The sequence below is a fragment of the Canis aureus genome, chromosome 16 (genome assembly GCF_053574225.1).
Source record: "Canis aureus isolate CA01 chromosome 16, VMU_Caureus_v.1.0, whole genome shotgun sequence".
Lineage (NCBI taxonomy): Eukaryota > Metazoa > Chordata > Mammalia > Carnivora > Canidae > Canis > Canis aureus.
In genome coordinates, this window is record NC_135626.1 from 61,957,650 (window position 1) to 61,978,880 (window position 21,231).

The window sequence follows — 21,231 nt, forward strand, 5'->3', positions numbered from 1 at the left end:
CCCACTTTTTGCCTGGCTCGGTGTCCGAGACAGGCGACCACAGGTCTTCTCTGCCGCCGTCACTCACCCCTCTCTTGGGCCCTGCAGAGACGGCCAGGGAGAAGCAGTGCTACCTGCAGCAGGTCGAGCGCTTCTGCAGACAAGCCAAGAATGACTGGTACCGGGTGTACCTGGTGCGGAAGCTCTCCAGCCAGCGAGGGATAGAGTATGTGCAGCAATTCTGTGCACAGGGCCATCCGGCACGCTGGATCTTCCCGGAGGAGGCCTTGCTGCGGGAGGTGAGAACACCTGGCCTGTGCCCCCACCCCCACACTGCCCCGTGACTGCTCTGGTCCCTTGTGTCTCGCTTCGCTTAACTTGACCCAGCTCGAGATGACGCTGAGGCGGCCTGTCGTGGGGGACAGGTGCGTGCATTGCTGCTGGTGTGGGGCCTCTCTGCAGGGAAGTTTACCTAAGGCATCGCTTCTGGTCCAATGTGACATGTGGAAAGCCAAAGAATGGTTCTGTGGCTTTCACTTTCCACCAGTTAAAAGTAATTCAGCTTGCAGAAGTCCTTGCTCTCCTCGGCGGGCAGAGACAGAAAGCATGATTTTGAGGATGATACAACAATATAACAGCACAAAACCCCAGCTTGCATTTTTTGCTGCCAGTGGGAGCAGTCGACGTACTAGCACTCACTTGCCCCTGGTCTTCACCCTCGGTACAGGCAAGATGCAGCGATGGAGTCTGCGCCGCCGCCTCCTCCACTCCCCCTTCTCCCCCATTTCTCTCCCACTCTCACCTCTGCACTGGACAATGAGGAGGAGGAGGCGGCGCCGCCCCACACAGCAGGGGACTGTCATGCCCAGGGCTGGACCTCTGGCTGTCATGCCCGGATCATTTACCTATCCAGATGATTCTTTGCCAACTGTGCCCTCACCCCCTTCCCCTGTGATTAACCCCTGTGTTCCTGGGCTTGCAGGAGAATATGCTAAGCCAGATGGATCGATACCTGGTGCATGGTGACAAATATAAGGCTCTTCGTGACACAGTGGGCAAAGCCATCCTCCAGAACGAGCCCCTGACTACTGTGGCTGTTCTGAAGGTAGGACCAGCCCCGGGCCTCCCTCTGTACCACACAGCGCCCCTTGGAATCCTCATCTGCCTCATTGGCGTCAAATGACGCTGTGGAAGAGGCACCCAAAGCCACTCGCCATATTGGGCGTCGCGTGTCCACGACCGCGGCGTGCCTGCCCCAGACAGGAGCCCTTTAGCTACTGAGTTAGGGGACAGATTTGCTGGACCTTGCTGACCTGCCAGGCCAGGGCTGTCGCAGTGCCCTCCTGACTGCTCACGTGCATTACTTCCTCCGAGGTCACCCTGATGGCAGGTGCGGGCAGCACTGGGGAAACTCCTTCCCATGCACATCCAGGATTCCTGGCGGCATGACGAGGGTGTTTATTTTCATAAAGAGGCAGGGTCTTTAGCATCTAATCTTTATGCAGTTTTGGTCCTTCTTCCTCTTAGAGTCCCTGTTTACCCTGGCCCTGGGCTGGGAAGCCAGGGAGTTAATAAATAGCCTCGTTCTACTCTGAAGTTTCGAGGGGCAGCGAAGTGGTCAGAAAAAGAACAGACGGTGATTTCTGTTCCTTGGGTCCTAAGCACTCTGATAAACTCTAATAAATCTCCGTTGTGTCACAACGGAATGTCCAAGAGCCTCGTGGTCTCAGAGTCACTTGCCAGCGGCAGCCCTCAAGGTGCAGGGTGTCGGGCTGCATCAGCAGGACTCTGGCCGCAGACGGGCCTGTGTAACAGCTGGAGCCTCACTGGCGTCCTCATTTCTTGCTTCAGGGGGGCAGGAACCACGATCCTGAGTTGGCGGCCCACTTACTGTTAGTGCTCTTCAGAGAGGTTGCTGTGCTGTACCAATCCTGCAACACTAGCCTCCACCCTAAGCCAGAGGTGAGTGTCTGCATTTGAGGAGGTACACGTCATCTCCATATCCAGAGGGACTTTTCTGAATAGAAGTAAAAGCCATAAATTATGCCCCATTTTTTTTTTAATCTAGGATGGGGTTTTCAACTTTTTTTTTTTTTAATTTTTATTTATTTATGATAGAGAGAGAGAGAGAGGCAGAGACACAGGCAGAGGGAGAAGCAGGCTCCATACACCGGGAGCCCGATGTGGGATTCGATCCCGGGTCTCCAGGATCGCGCCCTGGGCCAAAGGCAGGCGCCAAACCGCTGTGCCACCCAGGGATCCCTCAACTTTTTTTTTTAAGATTCACTAATTTATTTTATTTATTTTTTTTAATTTTTATTTATTTATGATAGTCACAGAGAGAGAGAGAGAGAGAGGCAGAGACATAGGCAGAGGGAGAAGCAGGCTCCATGCACCGGGAGCCCGACGTGGGATTCGATCCCGGGTCTCCAGGATCGCGCCCTGGGCCAAAGGCAAGCGCCAAACCGCTGCGCCACCCAGGGATCCCCACTAATTTATTTTAGAGGGTCGGGGGAGGGGCAGGGAGAGAGAGAGCATCCCAAGGCGACGGTGCACTGAGCAGGGAGCCCGACGCGGGGCTCGATCTCATGACCCCAAGGTCACGACCTGAGCTGAAATCAAGAGTCAGATGCTGAGCTGACTGCCCACCCCCCCGGGCGCCCCTCAGCTGTCCTACATGGAGGAGCAACTTTCTGTTTGACCCAGAACTTTCAGGATGATGATAAAAAGCAAAGTCAAAAAGATGAGATGCTGTTGTTCACAAAGTAGAATGTCGCAGTTAGCGCTCAGCGGTGCGGCGCTGTTTGCAGATGGAAACGCTCCTGTCTGATTACTGCCCCTCGAACCGTGTTTTCCTCCATATTGAGGCATAGTTGCATCCACACGAACGCCTGACTTAAGAACAAACGTTTGGCTTCACATTCATCTTCTTCTTTGATATATTTTTCGACCTATTTTCTCCTGCCAGCAATGTGAGGCTCTGAACGCGTTCATCGAGGAAGGCAAGATCTTTTCTTCTCCGCACATGAGGCATTTTGCAGCATCCCTGGTGAACAACACGCTGCCCCTGCTGAGGACAGGTCCCAGGGACAGCAGCCTCCAGGGCACAGTGGCAGAACTGGCTGTTCACACCGCAGCTGTCCTCCTGTGTGGACAGGGTGACATCCTGGAACCCCTGAAGAGTCTGGCCTTCTCCCCGGCTGACATGGTGGTAAGACCGGCAGGTGGGCGACGGTTGGGGGGATGGCATCTCTGGCGGCCTGTCCCCGGGGCCCTTTTGAAAGTGTCCGTGTCACGGCTCCTCTCTTGGCCTGTGTCCCACTTGATACCCAAGTCCACGGTCACGGAGAGCCTTGTTCTCTTTGCCCCTTGGAGACCTTGGAGGTGGACAAGGGGGAGAGTCCAGAGTCCCCCTGTTGCCCAGGGCAGTGGCAGTTGGCCCAATCTCTCGCCTTCCGGCAGCCTTCTCTCTTTCTCGGCTTTTCAGAACTCTTATCTTCCGACGATGCCCGAAGACTTGCTGGTTCAGGCTCGGAATTGGAAGGGTCTGGAGACCCTCTCCTGGTACAGTGAGTGTCGGGGTCTGAGACGGTGTCACATCCTCTGCGCATTGACGAGGCTCCCGTGGTTTGTGCCCAAAGGTCCCAGATGTTTGCCTTGTTCTGCTGTCGGGGCTTTTGCAGACACAGGGCGCACGGCTGACTGCGGAGGACGCACACCAGGCCCTTCCTGGGTCCGGGGTGGGATCCGCGTGGCATGCGCTTCCCTTGCCTGGAGTGTGAGCCACGCCAGAGGCTTGGGCAGGGGCCGGCTCCTGCTACAGCGGAGTTTATTTTGTTTGTTTTTTGTTTTTTTTTAAAGATTTTATTTATTTATTCATGAGAGACACAGAGACACAGGCAGAGGGAGAAGCAGGCTCCCTGCAGGGAGCCACCCGGGCATCCCTACAACCGAGTTTTTGACCTGAGGACAATTCTCAAGACACAGAACTGGGAGCTCAAATTGTTGTTGCCTGAGAAAAACATCCTTTTTTTTTCTTAAGTTTTTATTTATTTTTTTAAACAGGTAAAGCCAGGCCTTTCCTGGCTCCCTCTTTTTTTTTTTTTTTTTTTAACTTTATTTATTTATTAGTAATCTCTACATCTAACATGGGCCTGGAACCCACAACTCCAAGATCAGGAGACTCATGCTCCTCCGACTGAGCCAGTCAGGTGCCCCCGAGTAAATTATCCTTATAAACCAGCTATAAAAGTTGTCATAAAACATGCTCTTGGGACGCCTGGGTAGCTCAGTCGGTTAAGCATCCAACTCTTGGCTTGGGCTCAGGTCATGATCTCAGGGTTGTGGGATCGAGCCCCGGGTCAGGCTCCATACTCAGGGCATCTGCTTGAGATTCTTTCTCTCCCTCTGCCCCTCCCCCCACATTCTCTCTCTCTCTCTCTCTCTCAATTAAATAAATAAATAAATAAATAAATAAATAAATAAATAAATAAAATCTTTTTTAAAGGTCCTACTCTTTAAAAAGAAAAAAATCAAAAAGAAAAGGAGAGTGTAAAATGGGCTGCCCCTGCCTCCCAGAGCAGCCCCATAGGAGACTGTAACGGACTTTCCCTCTGCTCCATCAAATGAAGCTCATGCATATTTTTTACAAACGTGCTCAGGACATGTTAACTGTACATCCTGCTCTGATTTGGCCTGAGAAGAGAGTGTTGGCTTTCTTTTCCTCGGGCCGTTAGGTAAAACCTCACCAGCCAACGTGAGTCTTGTTGTTCTCTTAACAGTGTGTCCCAACGGCCACCCGTGCTCTGTGGGAGAGGTGAGTCTTGGTATTTGGGATGGTGTTTGCAGGGCTCTAACGTTGTTCCTCTAGATCTGAGCAGGAGCACGTGGGGGAAGAGGTTGGTGAGGGTCGTGACCTTCTAGAGAGCATAGACTCTTTCCAGGGCTGTTTAACGGTGCTCCAGCTAAACATCTAAATGGTGCAGGGGATCTCCAGACCTACCTCTGTATTGTGGGCTGTCATGAGCTGTGGTGGGGCGCCGAGTGGCATTCCTGGCCTCAACTCACCAGAAGCCAGCCACGCCGCATGTGGCAACCAGAAATGTCTCCGGACATTGCCAAAGTCCCTCTGGGAGTCAAAACTGCTGCTAGCCATTGTGCCCAGCCCCGGCTGCATGGGGTCAGCGATGCGTGTCTTCCTGTGATGGCAAGGTGTTGACTGGTGGGTCCGTAGGCTGGGTCATTGGCCCAGACAGGAGATGTGGTCTAGACACCAAAGGACGGGATAAAAGAGACGCTGGAGCATAAACCCTGGTGGAGAGAGCTGTGGGTTCCTCACCTCTGCATCCTGCAGCATCCGACCAGGGCCCTTCGAGGTGTCTGCTTGCCCAGCAACAGGCTGTTGAACTGAACAGAGTAAATGAGAGACCTCAAGGAGAAAACCCGATATATACGCTGTGCGTTTCTGGGGTTTACTCACTTCCTTGTCTGCGAAGCAGGTAGTTCGAGGCACATTCTTCCCAGGACTGCTCTCGGCTCTGACGGTCTGAGGTCTGGGGCTCGAGGCTGGTTTGGCTCTGTGACACGCTGTGATTCACAGTCTGCAGTAGCCCACAGCCAGATTTGGAAAAATGAGGCTTGCGAAGGAGCAGATCATATGGTTATATATATATATATATATATATATATATATATATTATTTTAAACAAAGTCCAAACTGAGTTCAGGAATTCAGTTTGGAGGCTGCAGTAGTGTTCTGGCGCTAGGTAGTGAAGCCCTGGAGTGGTGGTCGGGGGAGTGGGGAAGACCAATGAGTGTGAGAAAGGAAGGCAGATCACATATTTGTCTACAAAGTATCTATTTGGGAATAAAACTCAAATGGTCTCTTCTGCTTAAAGAGTCCAGATTTCCTCACATGCACCATATTTGCATGGAGCACCTGCCCTGTGCCCCGTGGCTCCTGCCGCCGCCAGCACGTGTTTGCAGGAAAATGAGCAATCCCAGTGCCCTCAGCTGCCCCCGGAGCCAAGCGTGGATTGGCCTGCATGGTGCATTTGCGCATGGAGCACTCCTCCTCCAAAACTGAGCTCGGGCGCTTTTGTCCTTTGTCCTAGTGCGGGAAGCCAATGGAGAAGAGCCACTGCATTGACTGTGGTGTCCAAGTTGGAGGGGTTAACCACAGTCCTGAGACCGGATTTCATGTTATCACGTATGTAAGAGGGCATCTCCTTCCTAAGAGAGTGAACCACGGGTTTGGGGGCTGTTTCTATTCCAGTGGATAAACTGATGCAAAGTACAGTATTAGTTACTGTTACGCATTTGGGCCCATGTCACATCGGACCTCAAGGCCCAGGTCCCTGGGCTACGGTGAGGTGTCTCACCTGTCACTGGCTAACTGGGCTCTTGAATGTAAAGCAGACCACACGGTAAGATGTGTTATCCAGATGTCTTCCGTTTGGGTCTGGGCTGTGTCCCCTGTAGGAATGTGTCGGACACATACAAGTGACCTAATTCAGAGGGACATTGAAGGCCGCAAAGCCACAAATCGGGCTTTTGTCTATCTAAACCCACAGTGTCTCACTTGTAAACTCTTAGCTTCCTCCACTGCTTGCGGGAAGTGAAGGAGGCACAGCCCAGAATCCACATGCACGGCTGGGGTCCGCATGCCAGCCTTCGATCGAGAAGAGTGTGGTTCCCCGTGCACCCCCCACTCCCCGCCCCATGGCAGGTGGGGCCGCCCTGTGGCCATCACGCATATGGGCTAGTCTGGTGCCATGATTGTTTAAAATGCCCTAGTCTGTTATCTCCACAAACCTTCAGAATGTTCCAGAATCTCCAATATTTTTTGCCACAGACTATATCTATCATACTGTGCCTCCCATCTAGGTGTGACAGGAAGTTCCCTGCCGGGTCTTTGATCTCAGTATTCAATTTGGGAAGATGGGACGGGTGCGCCCACATCCCGATGTCCCACACTCAGACTGTCCTTGGCCTGCCTGCTGCCCTCCCCGTGCTGATTTCAGGGGGAGAAGCAGGTGTGGACCTCTGTCCCGACACACGGCCCCTGGGGTTGCACAGTTAGCCACTTGGCTCAGCCATGTTGCGCTGAGAACGTGGCGGGCTGTGGTCATCCAGGAAGGAGAGGCTATACAAAGACCCCAAAGTGAGAAGTGTGGGCGCGTGAGGATATGTCCCGGAACGCCGTTTTCCTCAAAACGGTGAACCTCGCCTCCAACTCCCAGGAATCCGGGGTATGGCCCTAGGGCTGAGGAGAGATGACCGTGTTCAGTGTCCACCCTGTCTTCTCTCGTCCTCTGCAGAGACAAGACGGACAGAACACAGAAGGGCCACGTGCTGGGAGCCCCGCCGTCCAGAGACAAGGTGCTGGTGTCTGACCGGGAGCTGGCCCCGGACGTCTTCCTGCTCATCCGGTTGCTCACACACCTGGCCCTGCTCCTGGGAGCGACCCAGAGGCCTGAGGTACAACACGCCCACTGTTGCTAAGCCATGGGTCCGTCGCTCATTTGTAACGACCACTGTAGGTTTCTCACAGTGCGTCCTTTTGTCTACAAAGTACTGGCCACCTCCCGTGGATCGGAGCCGTGTGCTGGTCTGCAGAGCCGTACATTTGCACGTCCTCATCTCCCCGCTGCGGCGTACGATGGCGGGGGGAGGGGGGCGGGGAACCACCCATCAGGTTACATAAAAGCCATTTATTTATTTTTTATTTTATTTACATTCAGTTTGCCAACATATAGTATAACCACACCCAGTGCTCATCTCATTGTGTCTTTTTTTTTTTTTTTTTAAGATTTTATTTGTTCAGGGAGAGAGCATGCAGGGAAGAGGGGTGGAGGGAGAGAGACTCTCCACTGAGCACAGAGCCCGACACAGGGCTCGATCTCACGACCTTGAGATCATGACCTGAGCTGAAACCGAGTGTTGGATGCTCAACTAACTGAGCCACCCAGGCGCCCCTAAAATCCATGTTAAATGAGCACTCCACGTCTCGGGGTGCACCTGGGAGCAGAGAGGCTCCTGTAACCATGACGTTTACCTTTCTGGGAAAAAAAGAGCGTCCTGTGCCTCCTCTGATGAACCGTGAGAGCAAAATGTTGGGGCTCTGAGAGTTCTTTTTTTTTTTTTTAGGTTTGTACACAGTATAGTAGGTTCAATGAGTTTGGGATGAGGCCATTCCCATGTAAGCTTACAAACATGCATCTTGGGGAAGGAAGACGGGTTTTGTGCTGCGTGGTCTTGATGCATTAAGAACAGAGCCATGAGGGTCTGTGTCGCGCTGACGATGTCGAGGGCAGTGGTCCCCAGGCCGCGCCCCGTCTGCTCTGCCGCTCGTTTGATGCATGCTCCGGCCACCTCACGAGCATCCTCTGAGGAGCCGCCTCTGGCTCAGTGCCGGCCTGCCCTCTGGGGCCCACGGGGCGTGCCGGCCCCCGACACACTAGGTCTTATGTCTCACAGGCTGTGATGAACATCATCAAGCCTCCAGTGCGGGATCCCAGCAGCTTTCTGCAGCGGCACATCCACAGGGACCTGGAGCAGCTGGCAAAGACGCTGGGGAGGAGCGCCGACGAGGCCACCACCACCGTGCACCTCATGCTGTGCAGCCTCCTCCGCGGGCAGCGCCGCCTCTCCAGCTGGAGTGAGCACATGGGGTGCTGCGGGGGGGCAGGGGCAGGGCTCACAGAGCCTGAGCCAGATAAAGGGAGCTGGGAGACGGGTGTGGAAGAGCGGACAGAAGGATGGCTCGCCCTTGCGTTTCCCCTGCGGGTTAAGACCTGAGCTAGCAGGGTCGTGTGCACAGGGGTGTTAGGGGCACACGCCGCGGGGAGGCTTAGCAGTTTCGGGCGCCAGCCTGCTGTGCTGTGCACCATCTCCGGGACGGGCCATGTGTGAGTCATCACTGGCCGGACACCAGTGTCTGGTAACTTATTGAGATGTGTGCTCCTTGGACCCCTGGTCTGTCTGTGGGGCCTTCTGCTTTTCCTGAGGACATGGCTGCCCAGGCTGCCTGACCGTGTTGACGTGTCCACGGTTTGCTGTGTGGAAACGTGGGCTGCAAACCCTGGTGGTCACTGAGCTAAACTGAAATCCATAGATAGGGACGCTCCATAAGGTAACTTAGGAAAACGGTTCTGAGTGATGGCATCGGGAGTGACTTGGTTTTCTTTTTTTTATCTGTTTCTTCTCAAGATCATGGGGTTGGTGGGAACAGCAGGAACCATTTCTAAATACTCAGGTTAATTTAGGAAGAGGCACCCCACCTGCCCCCGGCCCTGAAAGGGTGTGTGATTTCAGTGTCACCTTTAGGTCGTGTTCACGGAGCTGCCGTGGTTTCCGTTCCTTGGGTAACTCACATGTTCCCTTGTAGGGCCTTTCTGTTTCAAGGCAAACCTGGAGACCCGAGAGCAGAGAAACAGCTGGGAGAAAGCCATGCAGACCCTCCTTCTCCCTGAGCTGGAGGTACGCGGCGGCCGGTAGCCCTGCTGGGAGCCTGCAGGCAGGTGTCCCGGGTGTGTCGCAGGCGCTCGGGCCAGTGTCCCTCGCGCAGGTGCTGTTGGGGGCTCTGGCCGCGCCCCAGCCCAGGGCTGAACCCCCGGACACTCCACTGTCCTGCTGTCTCTGTGTCCTCCTCCCCTGAGGCTGGGCAGGCAGGTGGAGGGGTTACTCTGAGTCCAGAAGGTGCAGGTGGCTCTCGCTCCACCACCTTTTACAGCAGGATGTGGGAGCAGCAGACAGACAGACAAACTCTCATGCAGATAAGAACAGTACTGTCAGATAAGAACAGTACTGAGAGTTTATGAGCTCAACGGGAAGTAAAAGTCAGTAAAAGATCAGGCTTAGAACACAGGCCTCTGAATCTCCTGTTTGGGGAGACGAAGCCTGCACATGAGGAGCTTGTAAGCGGTCACAATGGACACAGCCAGTGCGACCACCTGCTAGGGCGCTGGGCCGCGTAGGGCAGACTCCCCAACTGGCCCGCTGCTGAAGCTGCGGGGTGTCCGAGCCCACATGAGTGGCTCACCTCGGGGCCCCTGGGCCCTTCTCTCGCCCAGCACCTGGAGAAAGCCCTGCTGACGGTCACTGCCAGCATCAGCCAAGATGAACGGATCAGCTCCAACCCTGTGGCCAGAATCGTGTACAAGGACCCAACAGTCTTCCTGCCCCACCTGCCCCGGAAGAGCGTGTTCCACTGCTCTAAGATGTGGACCTGCAGGAGGAAGGTCACCGTTGACTACCTCCAGCACATTGTGGAGCAAAAGAACGGCAAAGAAAGCGTGCCCATCCTCTGGAAGTTCCTGCAGAAGGTAAGGCTGTCCCGCTGTGACCACGCACCCACCTGTCCCCGGTGCCAGGAGCCCCCGGCCATCCGTGAGTGTCAGTTGAAGGAAGAAGTGTTCATCAGGAGTGCATGACCAGGATCAAATGGCCCCAAACCTCCCCTGTTCCCAACCTGGCCTTGGGGCACGGGGGCAGTGCGGTGAGCTGGCCCCGTCGTCAGACCGCAAACACGGCCCGGGTCAGGCTGGTCTTCCCCAGTCGGCTGCTGGGCTGATGCCCTCTGCAGCAGCGTTCCTAGTCCAGCAGAAGTGTCTGTCGGCCGGTGAAAGGGCGGGAGCTCCCGTGGACAGGGTTTCCCAGGTCTCCCGTGGAAGCGCCCAGTCCCGTTCCGCTGCAGATGCTTGGGTCCCATCCTCAGACAACACGCAGCAGCCTACGTTCCCGGCCCTTCTGCTCTCAGCAGATTCTCTGTGCACCCAGCCCCTCCCAAGGGCTCATGACGCCGATTTCTTTCACGAGCTTTTGGCAAACCCACATGAGGTGTCGGCCCCACGAGGGCAGGGGCTTAGTCCTGTTCATGCCTCTATTCTCGGAGTGCAGGATGCTCAGCGAGTGGGTAGCGGGCTCTTGTGAGGGACACAACGGCCTCGCTCCCGTCCAAGCAGCCCGACGCAGCGTCATGTGACCCAGCACGTTGCCCAGACCGCGAGCAGACAAACACGGGTCCTGAGCCAGCCCCAGAGTCTCCCCAGGGACACGTTCTAGGTGAACTAACACGTGGCCGGGCCGTCTTCCCTCTCCAGGAGGCAGAGCTGAGACTCGTGAGGTTCTTGCCTGAGATCCTGGCCCTGCAGAGGGACCTAGTGAGGCGGTTCCAGAACGCTTCCGAAGCCGACTACCAGTCCATCCGATCCTTCATTAGCAGCCACCAGGGAGGTACGGCTCTGCCCTAGTGAGATATCGGCTCCCCAGTGTTTGTGGACCTGGGCGATTGCTGCAGCTGGGTCGGGAGAGGTGCCATCAGTGCCGTCCAGGTGCTACACGCTGTGGGCTTTTTAGGGCAAAGTGGCAGTTGCGTGAATCCCGCCAGCCTGCCAGAGGCTGTGCTTCGGCCACACCCGCTGCCACAGCTCCAGCCCCGGGAGCGCCATGGGATGCTCCTCTCCAGAGCTTGGGGTGTAGTCACTTGGACCTGACGGGGCAGGTGTCTTCCACGGGGATCTCAAGAAGTGTTTTTTTTTTTGTATGACAGATGGGTTGAAGCAGTTGTTTCACGGAAGAATCCAGATCTTTCTGTCAACTTGGAATAAGCTGAGGAGATCACTGCAGACCAACGGTAGGCCCCACGCCCCCTGCCTCCCGCCCAGCTCTGCCCTGCGATCCCACGGTGCCATGCCCCATGCGTGTCACTTGTGACCCTCTGGGTGGAGGCGGCTGGGACCCACGAAATGACCTACCGGGAGGAATAAATCCCTGGTCACCTTTGGTCTGTCGATACAGACTCAGGACGGGGTTGGGAACGTTGGACGCCAGTCAGGGGGAAGGCGGAGCCATCAGGCGTCCCCAGCTCCAGCCCTGTGGCTGCGAGGTGTCCGCTGCCCTGCGAGTGGCAGCCAGACAGGGCCGGTGGGGGCCTCTCTGCTCAGAACACTCTGTCCCGCGAAGGTGAGATCAAGCTGCCAGACAGCTACTGCAGTGCCGACCTGGACATGGACACCAACTTCGAGGTCATCCTGCCGCGCCGCCGCGGCCTGGGCCTCTGTTCCACCGCCTTAGTCAGCTATCTGATCAGCCTGCACAACGAGATGGTCTATGCGGTGGGAAAGTTCTCCGACGAAAACAACAGGTGAGCGCCTGCATGCCTGCAGGGCACAGGGCACACGTGAGCCCCTGGGTCAGGCTCTGGGGGGCACACTGGATCCTGAGACTCCACGTCGTCCCCCAGCTACTCCGTAGACGCCTCTGAGGTCACAGACCTGCACGTGATCAGCTACGAGGTCGAGCAGGACCTGATGCCACTGATCCTGTCCAACTGCCAGTACCAGGTGGAGCAGGGCAAGGAGACACTGCAGGAGTTCGACCTGGAGAAGATCCAGCGCCAGGTCACCAGCCGCTTCCTCCAGGGCAAGCCCAGGATCACCCTCATGGTGAGGCAGACCCCGGGCTGATCACTGTGTTGGCGTGTCTGTTCTGGGGAAGTCGGCCCGAGTGTGGTTTTCGTCCCACTCGTGGTTTCCGAGCGAGGCAGGGTGGGAATGCCTGTGCAGCCCCGTGCTCCCCCAGAGGCCATGCCCCCGGCTCTCCCGAGCTGCTCCCGGGCCTCCGTCCCCCTCATCTTCAGGTCCCAGCAGACCGGTTGTTGGATCTCTCCCCCAACAGCCCCTGGCGGCTGCACCTGGGCTCTCCTCTCCCTGGGCAGCCTGTCACCTGGCTCCACGGCCGCCCCATGTAGCTCCCGCTCCCTGCACCCATCCCTACTGTGACTACCACGCAGCCCCCACTGCTCCCCTTGGCAGTCGATCCCCGGCGGGCATCCCAGGGGGTGCAGGGTAACACCCACGCTGCTCGTCAGGCCTGTCTCCGGCCACTGCTCACAGACTGCGTGGACTCCTGTGACCTTGCACACCGGACTGCCCTCCTTCCCTGCACACACTGTGCACCCATCATGTCTCTCCTTTTCGTTTTCTCCGGGCCAGTGTTGTTCCTTCTGGGCCCGGTGGAGACCTTGTGCATCCGTGAGCCCCCTCACTGCCTACAGTTAGGCCCTGAGCTGCGTGGGCACGGCATCACGTCAGCTTGCGCTGCCCTGTCCCAGGCCGTGGCCCGTAGTGGTTGGCCGACTGCAGCAACCAGAGGCCCCCACATTCCTGCTCCCCCCGGCGCCTCGCAAGCCTGCAGCGCTCTGCGTGCTGGCATCTGCGTGGCCATTAAGGCGAGGCCCAGGCCCCTCCCTGCATTTCTGTTGGCGCAGACCGCGGGTGAAATGCAGATGTCACACGGCAGCAAGCGGCACGCTCCGCCTGGTGATGCACAGGACAGCACGGCGTTGCCACGGAGTTACTGTGCAGGAAACCCCACGGCGGATTCCATTTCCAAAGACTGTTTTCTTTCTCAATTTAGGGAATACCCACTCTGGTGTACAGACGTGACTGGAACTATGAACAGCTCTTCATGGAGATCAAGAACAAAATGCTACAGGTGATCGCAATGCACCTTATCATTTGCATGGTGCTTCCGCCTGAATCGTGGTGCTTTCCTCCTAGGGGGACTGCTGGGCCTCGCTTGGGCCTTGGCCCGGAGCACCACGGGGTGGCCTCCCTGAGCTCCCTGAGTCCGCCGCCCTTTCCAGGGTGCAAGCAGGACAATCAGCCAAAGCGTTCCTGCTGAAATCCTCGCTAGCTTCTCAGTGATGATGTCACGCCGGGTAGGCTGACGCACAAGGTCCAGAGAACTTACCTATTCCTGGCGTTTGGATTCCCATGTGTGGAGTGTGTGTGTGGCGTGTGTACGCATCCACGTGAATATCCCCACAAAACTGTTTTGAGGGCTCCGTGACTTCGGTCTGTGTCTGTAAAGAGTCCAGAGTACCGCTGCCACTTAGGAGTCACGACGTGTTAACTGTCATTATGGTTCACGGGGTCGTCCCACCTTGTGCCCTTGGCAGCGAAGAAGGTAAGCGGTGTTGCCAGGTAGCGATGTGCGGGTAGCCCCAACCGTGGACCCCTGTCCTGCCTTTGACTCCCTAGAAACCCCTCCCCAACGCGACCATCAGCTCCATCCGCGGACAGCTGCCATCCTACAGCGATGGCTGCAAGGCTCTGTCTGTCATAGAGGTCACTCTGGGGTTCCTGAGCACGGCCGGCGGTGACCCCAACATGTCCTTGAATGAGTACGTCCAAGACATGCTGCGCATGGGCGACCAGGCAGAACTGGTACTAAAGGTGGGTCTTGGCTGGGGTCACCTCACCGTCTAGTCCACACTGCCCTCCTGCTTCCTGCGGGGTTGGTGCCATGGGGGGGGGGGGGGGCCACAGACCGCACTCTGGGGCCAGAGGCAGAGACGCACCTGCAGCGCGAGACTCTGACTAAGGCACATGGCAGCTGGGCAACCCCCCTCCGCCCCCCTGCAGCACTGCAGCCACCTGAGGCCACCTGGCTCTCCCGAGACGCGGCCTGAGGTGGGGATGGGGGGACACTCTGGAGGTGAGGCCGTGGCTGGTGGTAGGGTAGGGAGGCATCTGAGGGTCGGGGAGCCGAGTAGCGGGGGAGCAGAAGCCCCACCACGCCCGCCTGTTCGCGCTCAGCCCCACGTCCTGTTCAGGAGCCCGTTGCTCTTGCAGGCCTTCAACAGATGCCAGCTGAAGCATGCCATCGCCCTCTGGCAGATCCTGTCCGCCCACAGGTCGGAACAGCTGCTCCGCCTGCAAAAGGTGAGCACAGCTCCGCTCCCACCGCACCCGCACCCGCACCTGCACCTGCAAGGGCGCTCCCCCTCCCCCCAGCTCCTGCTGCCTCCCTCCTGCTGTGTTCTAGGAGCCCTTCAGGGAAATTAGCAGCCGGTACAAAGTTGGTCTCAGCCCAGAAAATGCCAAGTGTCTCAGCACTTTCCTGAATCAGATGGACCTCGACGCCTTCCTCCTGGAGCTCCATGAGATGATGATCTTGAAACTGAAGAGCCCCCAGGCCGAGGACAACTTCAGACCTGAGTGGAGGTACGTAGGGTTGCGCAGGTGTCCCGCGGTCCATCCCGTGATCTTTCCCAGATGGGGAGGGGGCCCCCGCCTCACCTCAGGAGCCCCGCGCCCTGCTGTTTTACCCACTCCGGGCACCCCACGGGCTGGCCTCTGGGGTTTGGTCTCTGTTGGGTTTTTTAAAGTAATTACAGAAATCCTATATTCTTGTTATAACAAGTGTACTTAGGTCAGAGATGTGCATTTTACTTATTTTTCTTTTTTTTTATTGAAGTGTAATTAATGTAATGTTATGTTAGTTCCGGGTGTAGAATGTGGTGATTCAGCAGTTCTGTACGTTACTCAGTGCTGCTCAGGCTACGAGTACTCGTAATCCCCTTCACCTGTGTCACCCGTCCCTCCACCTCCCCTCTGGTGACCACTGGTTTGTTCTCTGTACTTAAGAGTCTGGTTCTTTTGTTTGTTGGTTTCCTCCTTTTTTCTTTATCTGATTTGTTTCTTAAACTCCACAAATGAGTGATATCACACGGTACTTGTTTTCTTCTGACTTACTTCTCTTAGCATAACATCCTCTAGTTTGATTCACGTCGTTGCAAATGGCAAGATTTCATTCTTTCTGATGGCTGGGTAATATTCCACGTCTTCTTTATCCATCCATCCGTTGATGGACATCTGGGCTCTCTCCATAGTTTGGCCACTGTGGACGTTGCTGCTTAACATTGAGATGCAGGTGCCTCTTCAAACCACTACATTTGGATCTTTGGGGTAAATCCTTAGTAGTGCAATCGCCAGGTCATAGGGCAGCTCTATATTCAACTTTTTGAGGAACCTCCATACTGTTGTCTACAGTGGCTGCACCAGTTTGCATTCCCACCGACAGTGCATGAGGGTTCTGTTTTCTCCCGAAACCATAAAATTCCTAGGAGAAAACATAGGCGGTAGTTTTTTGACATCAGCTGTAGAAACATTTTTCTAGAAATGTCTGCTCAGGCAAAGGAAACAGAAGCAGAAAATAAACCATTTGGACTACACCAAAATAGAAACTTTGGCACAGCAAAGAAAATCATGAACAAAAGGCAACCTATGGAATGAGAGGTTTTTGCAGGTGACACATCTATTGGGGAGTTAGTACCCAAAACATATAAAGAGCGTACATAACTCAACACCAGAGAGAGAGAGAGGAGAGAGATGTGCATTTTAAACTCGATAGAAAAAGCCACACTGGGCAGCCCTGTGGCTCAGTGGTTTAGCGCCGCCTCAGCCCAGGGCGCTATCCTGAAGACCTGGGATCGAGTCCCACGTCGGGCTCCCTGCATGGAGCCTGCTTCTCCCTCTGCCTGTGTCTCTGCCTCTCTCTGTGTGTCTCATGAAAAAGTAAATAGAATCTTTAAAAAGAAAAAGCCACACCAACACACAGTATATGAGAATACCCAACGCTGGATACTCTCCATTTTGGCCAATCCATTGGCCAAAAAACAGGTCTCATTTTCACTTGTATCTTCCTATTTCCTAGATATTTTTCCAATGTATCTGCTAGTTTTGTATCTTCCCCTGAATTATTTCTTGACATCCATTATGTTTCTTTCGGGCTATCCTTTCTCATCCTCTTAAAAGATTTAAGATTAACCTCATATTTGTTATGTTACAAATGCTCTCCCTCAGTCTTGAATTTCAAGGAAGCCAGACCTGGTAGCTTCTTTGTATAAGGACTAGGAAAATGCACCCACCAGGGTCATCCTCACCCCCCCCGGGTGCGAAGTAGCCTGCCATACTTTGTCTTGTACAGTTATGGTTTCATGTTGTACGCGGGCTCTGTTGACCGGTTTATTTTTTATGTGTGGTGTGAGGTAGGGACTTACCACTCCTGTTTTCCTACATGGATGGTCCAATCCCAATGCTCCTCGCCAGCACGCTTCGTATTTGCAGTTTCTTCCATCACGCTGTCTGGCACACATATGCACACATTTGTATTCTTTGAACATATTCAACGAGTCCTTACTCTCCTGGACTTTTAGCGTAGAAGACAAAGATCTCATTCCTAGAGAATTTAGCATCTTGCTAACCGAAAATATGAAATGGAATACAAGCTTTTTTCGAACGGCAAAGCTGCGTGCTCATAAGGCGGGTCCCATTCGCGGAGCACCTAAGGGGATGGGACCCGGCAGCCACCAGGGTCAGCTCCATTCCGGGGTGTTTGTGTGGCGCGGCGTGGGGAGCAGCAGGTGTGTCCTGGAGCCCCCAAGCCCCGGCCCTAGGCCCTGCTCAGGCATTCAGTCGTTGGTTGGACCCAGGGACGAGCGCTAAGGCTGCCCTGGCCTTCCAAGGGACAGCGCCTAACCTTCTGGCTCTTTCCTTGGTTTTTCAGCCTGAGAGACACCCTAGTAAGTTACATGGAAACCAAAGACAGTGAAATTCCTCCTGAGCTAGAGTACCAGTTCCCAGAGGAGATCCTGCTGAGCAACTGTGTCCCCGCCTGGAGCCTGGCTGTCGGGCTGAAGCGGGCTCGGCAGGCAACGTAGAGCCCGCCCTGCTGGCGACTGGGGACACGGGCTCCTCCGTCCTCCGCCCCGGCGTGCTGTGCCCTGCGCCACACCGCTCCTGGAACAGATGCGCCGTCCTGGCCTGCCTCACCTCCCTCCCGGGGCTGGGGGCGCTGCCGGGAGGGGAGGCCTGGGGGCCACGCAGGCCGAGGAAGCAGCATTCTTGGTTTTGCTTCCGTTCTCTCGCTAACGCACCCTACACGCACGGGGAGAGTCCCGCTTGCTTCTTCCTTCCATTCCTCGTTTGCACAATGAAGAGCCTGGAGTGACGGCCAGATTTGCTTCTGACTCTAAAGATTTATCAGTTAAAGTTGGATCAAAGGCATGCTTCCGGCATTCTCATGGGAACTTCTGGACGGTCCAGCCTCCTGCTAAATATATGCGTGGTCTTGACGTGGCCTCAGTGTCCCTGACGTGGGACTCTCCGGTCCTTCCTCTGAATCTCAGCCACGGCATAAAAACAGACTCAGAACACAGAACCCACTAAGTTTCTGAAAAAGGAAAAAAGGAAAAGACTAGCCAACCAGCTCTGATCCTGTGCCTTTCTTACTGTGAGAGTTGGGTCTCTTTTGCACAATGTCCTCGGATACTTGTGGCCTCCGGACGGTCTCCTGCTCCCAGGTGGCTCAGCACCCATCGGCACTGGGACGACTGCTGTTGACAAGTCACAGGCAAATGTCTTCAGTTTACATTCTGAATGAGTTAATGACTCCATCAACTTGAAACCGGGTCCTCGGGGTGAGAGCTGCAGGAGCGGAAAATGCTGCCAGGACCGCTGGGACTCTGTAGCCACAGTGGAGGAAGCCTCAGGCCGAAGAAACTGCCCCCCACGCTCCTCGGGGTCTGATGAAGGGGATGCACGGGAATCCAGACCCCTCAGAGATTAACCTGATACAACATCCATTTGCACCGAGTAAACTAGGATTGCTCAGATTCTAGACTATGCACAGGTACCCCCCCACCTTCCACCAGGGTTGCCCATTTCGTGGACCAAGGGGGTGGGGGGACTTCTTCAGGTCCTCGACTTGCACTTGGAATTCCTTTGATACCTCCAAGTTGGGACGGAGCTGGTGTGGCCATCAGGTGCTGCTCTGCGTCCTCACCGTGCCACACCTTACCGGGGGAGTCCGGTGACAATCTTGTGCTATAAAGCTTTTTTTTTTTGGCTGGGAATTTCCCCCCTACTTTTATGAAAGGTTTTTTAATGATTTTGTTTTGTATGCTATGCTTTCAAAGCCTTAACTGTCTTATCTAGCATTATCTCATTTGTACAAAAACACACTGGCGTAGCACAGGCAAATATAAATTTTATTATACTTGTCATACTTGTTTTCAATAAACTTGAGTTTTGCTGCTAAAAGAATCCTCCTCTTTGAGGGCAGAGCTTCTATTTATGGCAAGTAGACATCAACTCAGCTTTGGGGAGTAAAGGTTTTGGGAGGGTTTTTTTTTTTTTTGTGAAAATGAACTAGTAGACGCATCCATAAGAGTGGAAGGTTCCAAAAACAAAATGCACTCTGCATTTGATGGGATGAATACAGGGGGTTTACTGTATGTTGGCAAATTGAATTTAAATTAAAAAATTAAAATAAATAATAAAACAATTGTCAAATTAGGTTATTGTGGATAAAAAAAATAATGAACATCTAGTATGATAATCTTGAACTCCAAAACAAATTAAACTGTGGTAAGTATCCTTTGTTTGAGAAATTAGTAAAGCATGTTGTATATTTGGGAAACTTTATCTGAAAAGATTCAAATAAAAACATCTCAGTGGCTTTTAAAAAAAAATTTTTTTTTAAATGTACTATGGTGCAGAACGTGGGCGGTAAATGTTTGTCAGGACACAAGAGCAGCAGAGCTCGGGGTCCACTGTTGGCCCCCGGTCCCCAGGCGCCAGGCTCTGGGGCAAACACGTTGGCCTCGGCCTCACAGTAAACCCGCCCTCCCTGCCTAAGACATTTTCTGGAAGACAGCAGCACGCCTGCTGACACGTGCAACGGTTCCGCCTCGGTCAAAGGAAATAGAGACGCGCAAGTGAGAGACACCCGGGTGGCTCAGTGGTTGAGCGTCTGCCTTGGGCTCAGGGTGTGACCCCGGGGTCCTGGGATCGAGTCCTGCATCGGGCTTCCTGCGTGCAGCCTGCTTCTCCCTCTGCCTCTCTCATTAATAAATAAAATATTTACAAAGATATAGGCAAGGGATACGCAGTAAGCTCCCAGCTGGAGTGCTAAAATACCACTTTAGGGAGGAAATTGCATGTTTTCTTCTGAACAGAAAAGCTCGCCCGGCGGAGGACTTGTGGGCTTCCAGAGGGCTTGCCCCTGAGGTCACACGGCTCTTCTTTCCGCAGGATGTTTCCAGCCCACCCCGGGGTCCCCTGCCCCCTTTCCCTCCTCCTCCTCCTCCTCCTCGTTCCCATCTCCCAATCGCGTCCACCCGCCTGGACGGTTCCAGCTCCTTCTGCTTTCGGCCCAGGCAGAAACGGTCGCTAGGCGGGTGTGACTCCCCCGTAAGTCTCCACCGCCGATCACTGTCTCCTGTGTAACACCTTGGTGTGTGTGTGTGTGTACGCTGTACCTCGTGTCCCGGGGCTGCGGGATTTCCTCATCTGTTAACGGAGCCAGCGTGGGACACGCCGGGGGTTCCGGGATTCAGGCAGCACTGTCCAGGTCCATCTCGGTCGGTCACTAAATGAAGCTCGGGCGCCAGCATCGCAAGTCCCCGTTGACACTGGAAAAGCAGCAAAACCAGAAAAGGGCAAATGCTGAGCTCACGGTGTCAGGGTCCTGGGGACAGCAGGACCCCGCTTCCTTGTGAGGTGGGAGCCATCTAGGCCAAAGGGGAGGGGAGGGGAGGGGAGGGGAGGGGAGGGGAGGGGAGGGCAGGGCTCTCCGGCCTCCCCAGCCCCGCCTCCCAGCCTGCGCCCTGCCGAGTGTGCCCAGCGGTCCCAGGTACCCCGAATGCCAGCGCCGGGGCCACCCTTCTTGCCCCTGCCCTTCTCTGAATCCCCCCAGCATATTAACTGTGGGCCAAATGCCTCACTGGCCGCCTTAGGTGCGGTGGCCTTGCCTACCCCAGGACCCTGACAGGGCTGCACCCTTGGCCCGGCTCCCTATAGCCATGCCCCAGAGGCCTCCCGAGGGCGTCCGCCTCGGGCAGCCGCGCCCCAGGAGGCTGCAACCCCCGCGTCCAGCACAGGCCCTGGCACAGGCGGCAGGGCCCAAGTATTCACTCAGCGGAGGAGCTTAGGGCTTCCAGTCCATGTTCCCACGACCCCGGAGTCTGGGCCCGCGGGGGCTCCGTCCTGCTCTCAGGAGCTCACCGAGGTCCCCGAGGTCCCCAGACCTAAAGTCACTGTGCCGTGGGCCGGGCGACGCCCGGAGAGAGAATGGCAAGAGGGAAGGTCAGTCCCGTTGCCCGCGCTGTGCACTGCACACCGCGCTGGGGGGGCGGGGCGGGTCCTGCCCAGGCCGCGAGGGCTCGCAGCTCCCCGTCCGTCCCCGCGAGGGCTCTGCCCACGTGAGCCCGGGAGCGCTCGGCCCCCCGGCGGGCGGGCTCCCCCCGCGCGGCCCTGCTGCAGGGGCGAGGCTGGGGGGCAGCGGGGCTCAGCGAGCCTCCCGCCGGCAGGCGGCTGCGTCCCAAAGCCTCGCCCACCCCGCGCCCCAGCCAGCCGCGCCAAGGCCGGGAAGACCGCCAGGCGCCTGCGCGCGGGCCGCCGG

At 55.6% G+C, this 21,231-nt stretch overlaps 1 protein-coding gene and 1 long non-coding RNA gene across 6 annotated transcripts in view; one reads left to right on the forward strand and one right to left on the reverse strand.

Moving 5' to 3' along the window:
- Positions 1 to 18,872, forward strand: part of RNF213 (ring finger protein 213) — a 98,094-nt gene extending 79,222 nt beyond the window's left edge. For 3 of the 4 annotated variants that reach the window (XM_077854533.1, XM_077854531.1, XM_077854532.1), the window contains 20 exons: positions 88 to 278; positions 962 to 1,084; positions 1,831 to 1,941; positions 2,948 to 3,190; positions 3,467 to 3,548; positions 4,761 to 4,795; positions 6,093 to 6,187; positions 7,299 to 7,458; positions 8,458 to 8,638; positions 9,368 to 9,459; positions 10,053 to 10,304; positions 11,082 to 11,214; positions 11,531 to 11,614; positions 11,944 to 12,124; positions 12,224 to 12,425; positions 13,399 to 13,476; positions 14,025 to 14,219; positions 14,619 to 14,708; positions 14,812 to 14,990; positions 17,335 to 18,872. In XM_077854533.1, the coding sequence (XP_077710659.1) occupies positions 88 to 278; positions 962 to 1,084; positions 1,831 to 1,941; positions 2,948 to 3,190; positions 3,467 to 3,548; positions 4,761 to 4,795; positions 6,093 to 6,187; positions 7,299 to 7,458; positions 8,458 to 8,638; positions 9,368 to 9,459; positions 10,053 to 10,304; positions 11,082 to 11,214; positions 11,531 to 11,614; positions 11,944 to 12,124; positions 12,224 to 12,425; positions 13,399 to 13,476; positions 14,025 to 14,219; positions 14,619 to 14,708; positions 14,812 to 14,990; positions 17,335 to 17,488 (2,861 nt within the window). In that variant the 3' untranslated portion in view covers positions 17,489 to 18,872. Of the gene's footprint in view, positions 1 to 87; positions 279 to 961; positions 1,085 to 1,830; positions 1,942 to 2,947; positions 3,191 to 3,466; positions 3,549 to 4,760; positions 4,796 to 6,092; positions 6,188 to 7,298; positions 7,459 to 8,457; positions 8,639 to 9,367; positions 9,497 to 10,052; positions 10,305 to 11,081; positions 11,215 to 11,530; positions 11,615 to 11,943; positions 12,125 to 12,223; positions 12,426 to 13,398; positions 13,477 to 14,024; positions 14,220 to 14,618; positions 14,709 to 14,811; positions 14,991 to 17,334 lie in introns of those variants that run through there. The other variant, XM_077854534.1, reaches the window with a different exon arrangement.
- LOC144287144 (uncharacterized) lies at positions 7,763 to 21,208 on the reverse strand. 2 transcript variants are annotated; one of them, XR_013355030.1, is made up of 3 exons: positions 20,835 to 21,208; positions 16,829 to 20,242; positions 7,763 to 15,888 (listed from the first exon to the last, which is right to left on the reverse strand). It is a non-coding gene; the product is annotated as an uncharacterized LOC144287144 (long non-coding RNA). The 2 variants fall into 2 exon arrangements; XR_013355031.1 differs by having other exon boundaries at positions 20,090 to 20,242; positions 20,835 to 21,196.
- Positions 21,209 to 21,231: the final 23 nt, after the last annotated feature.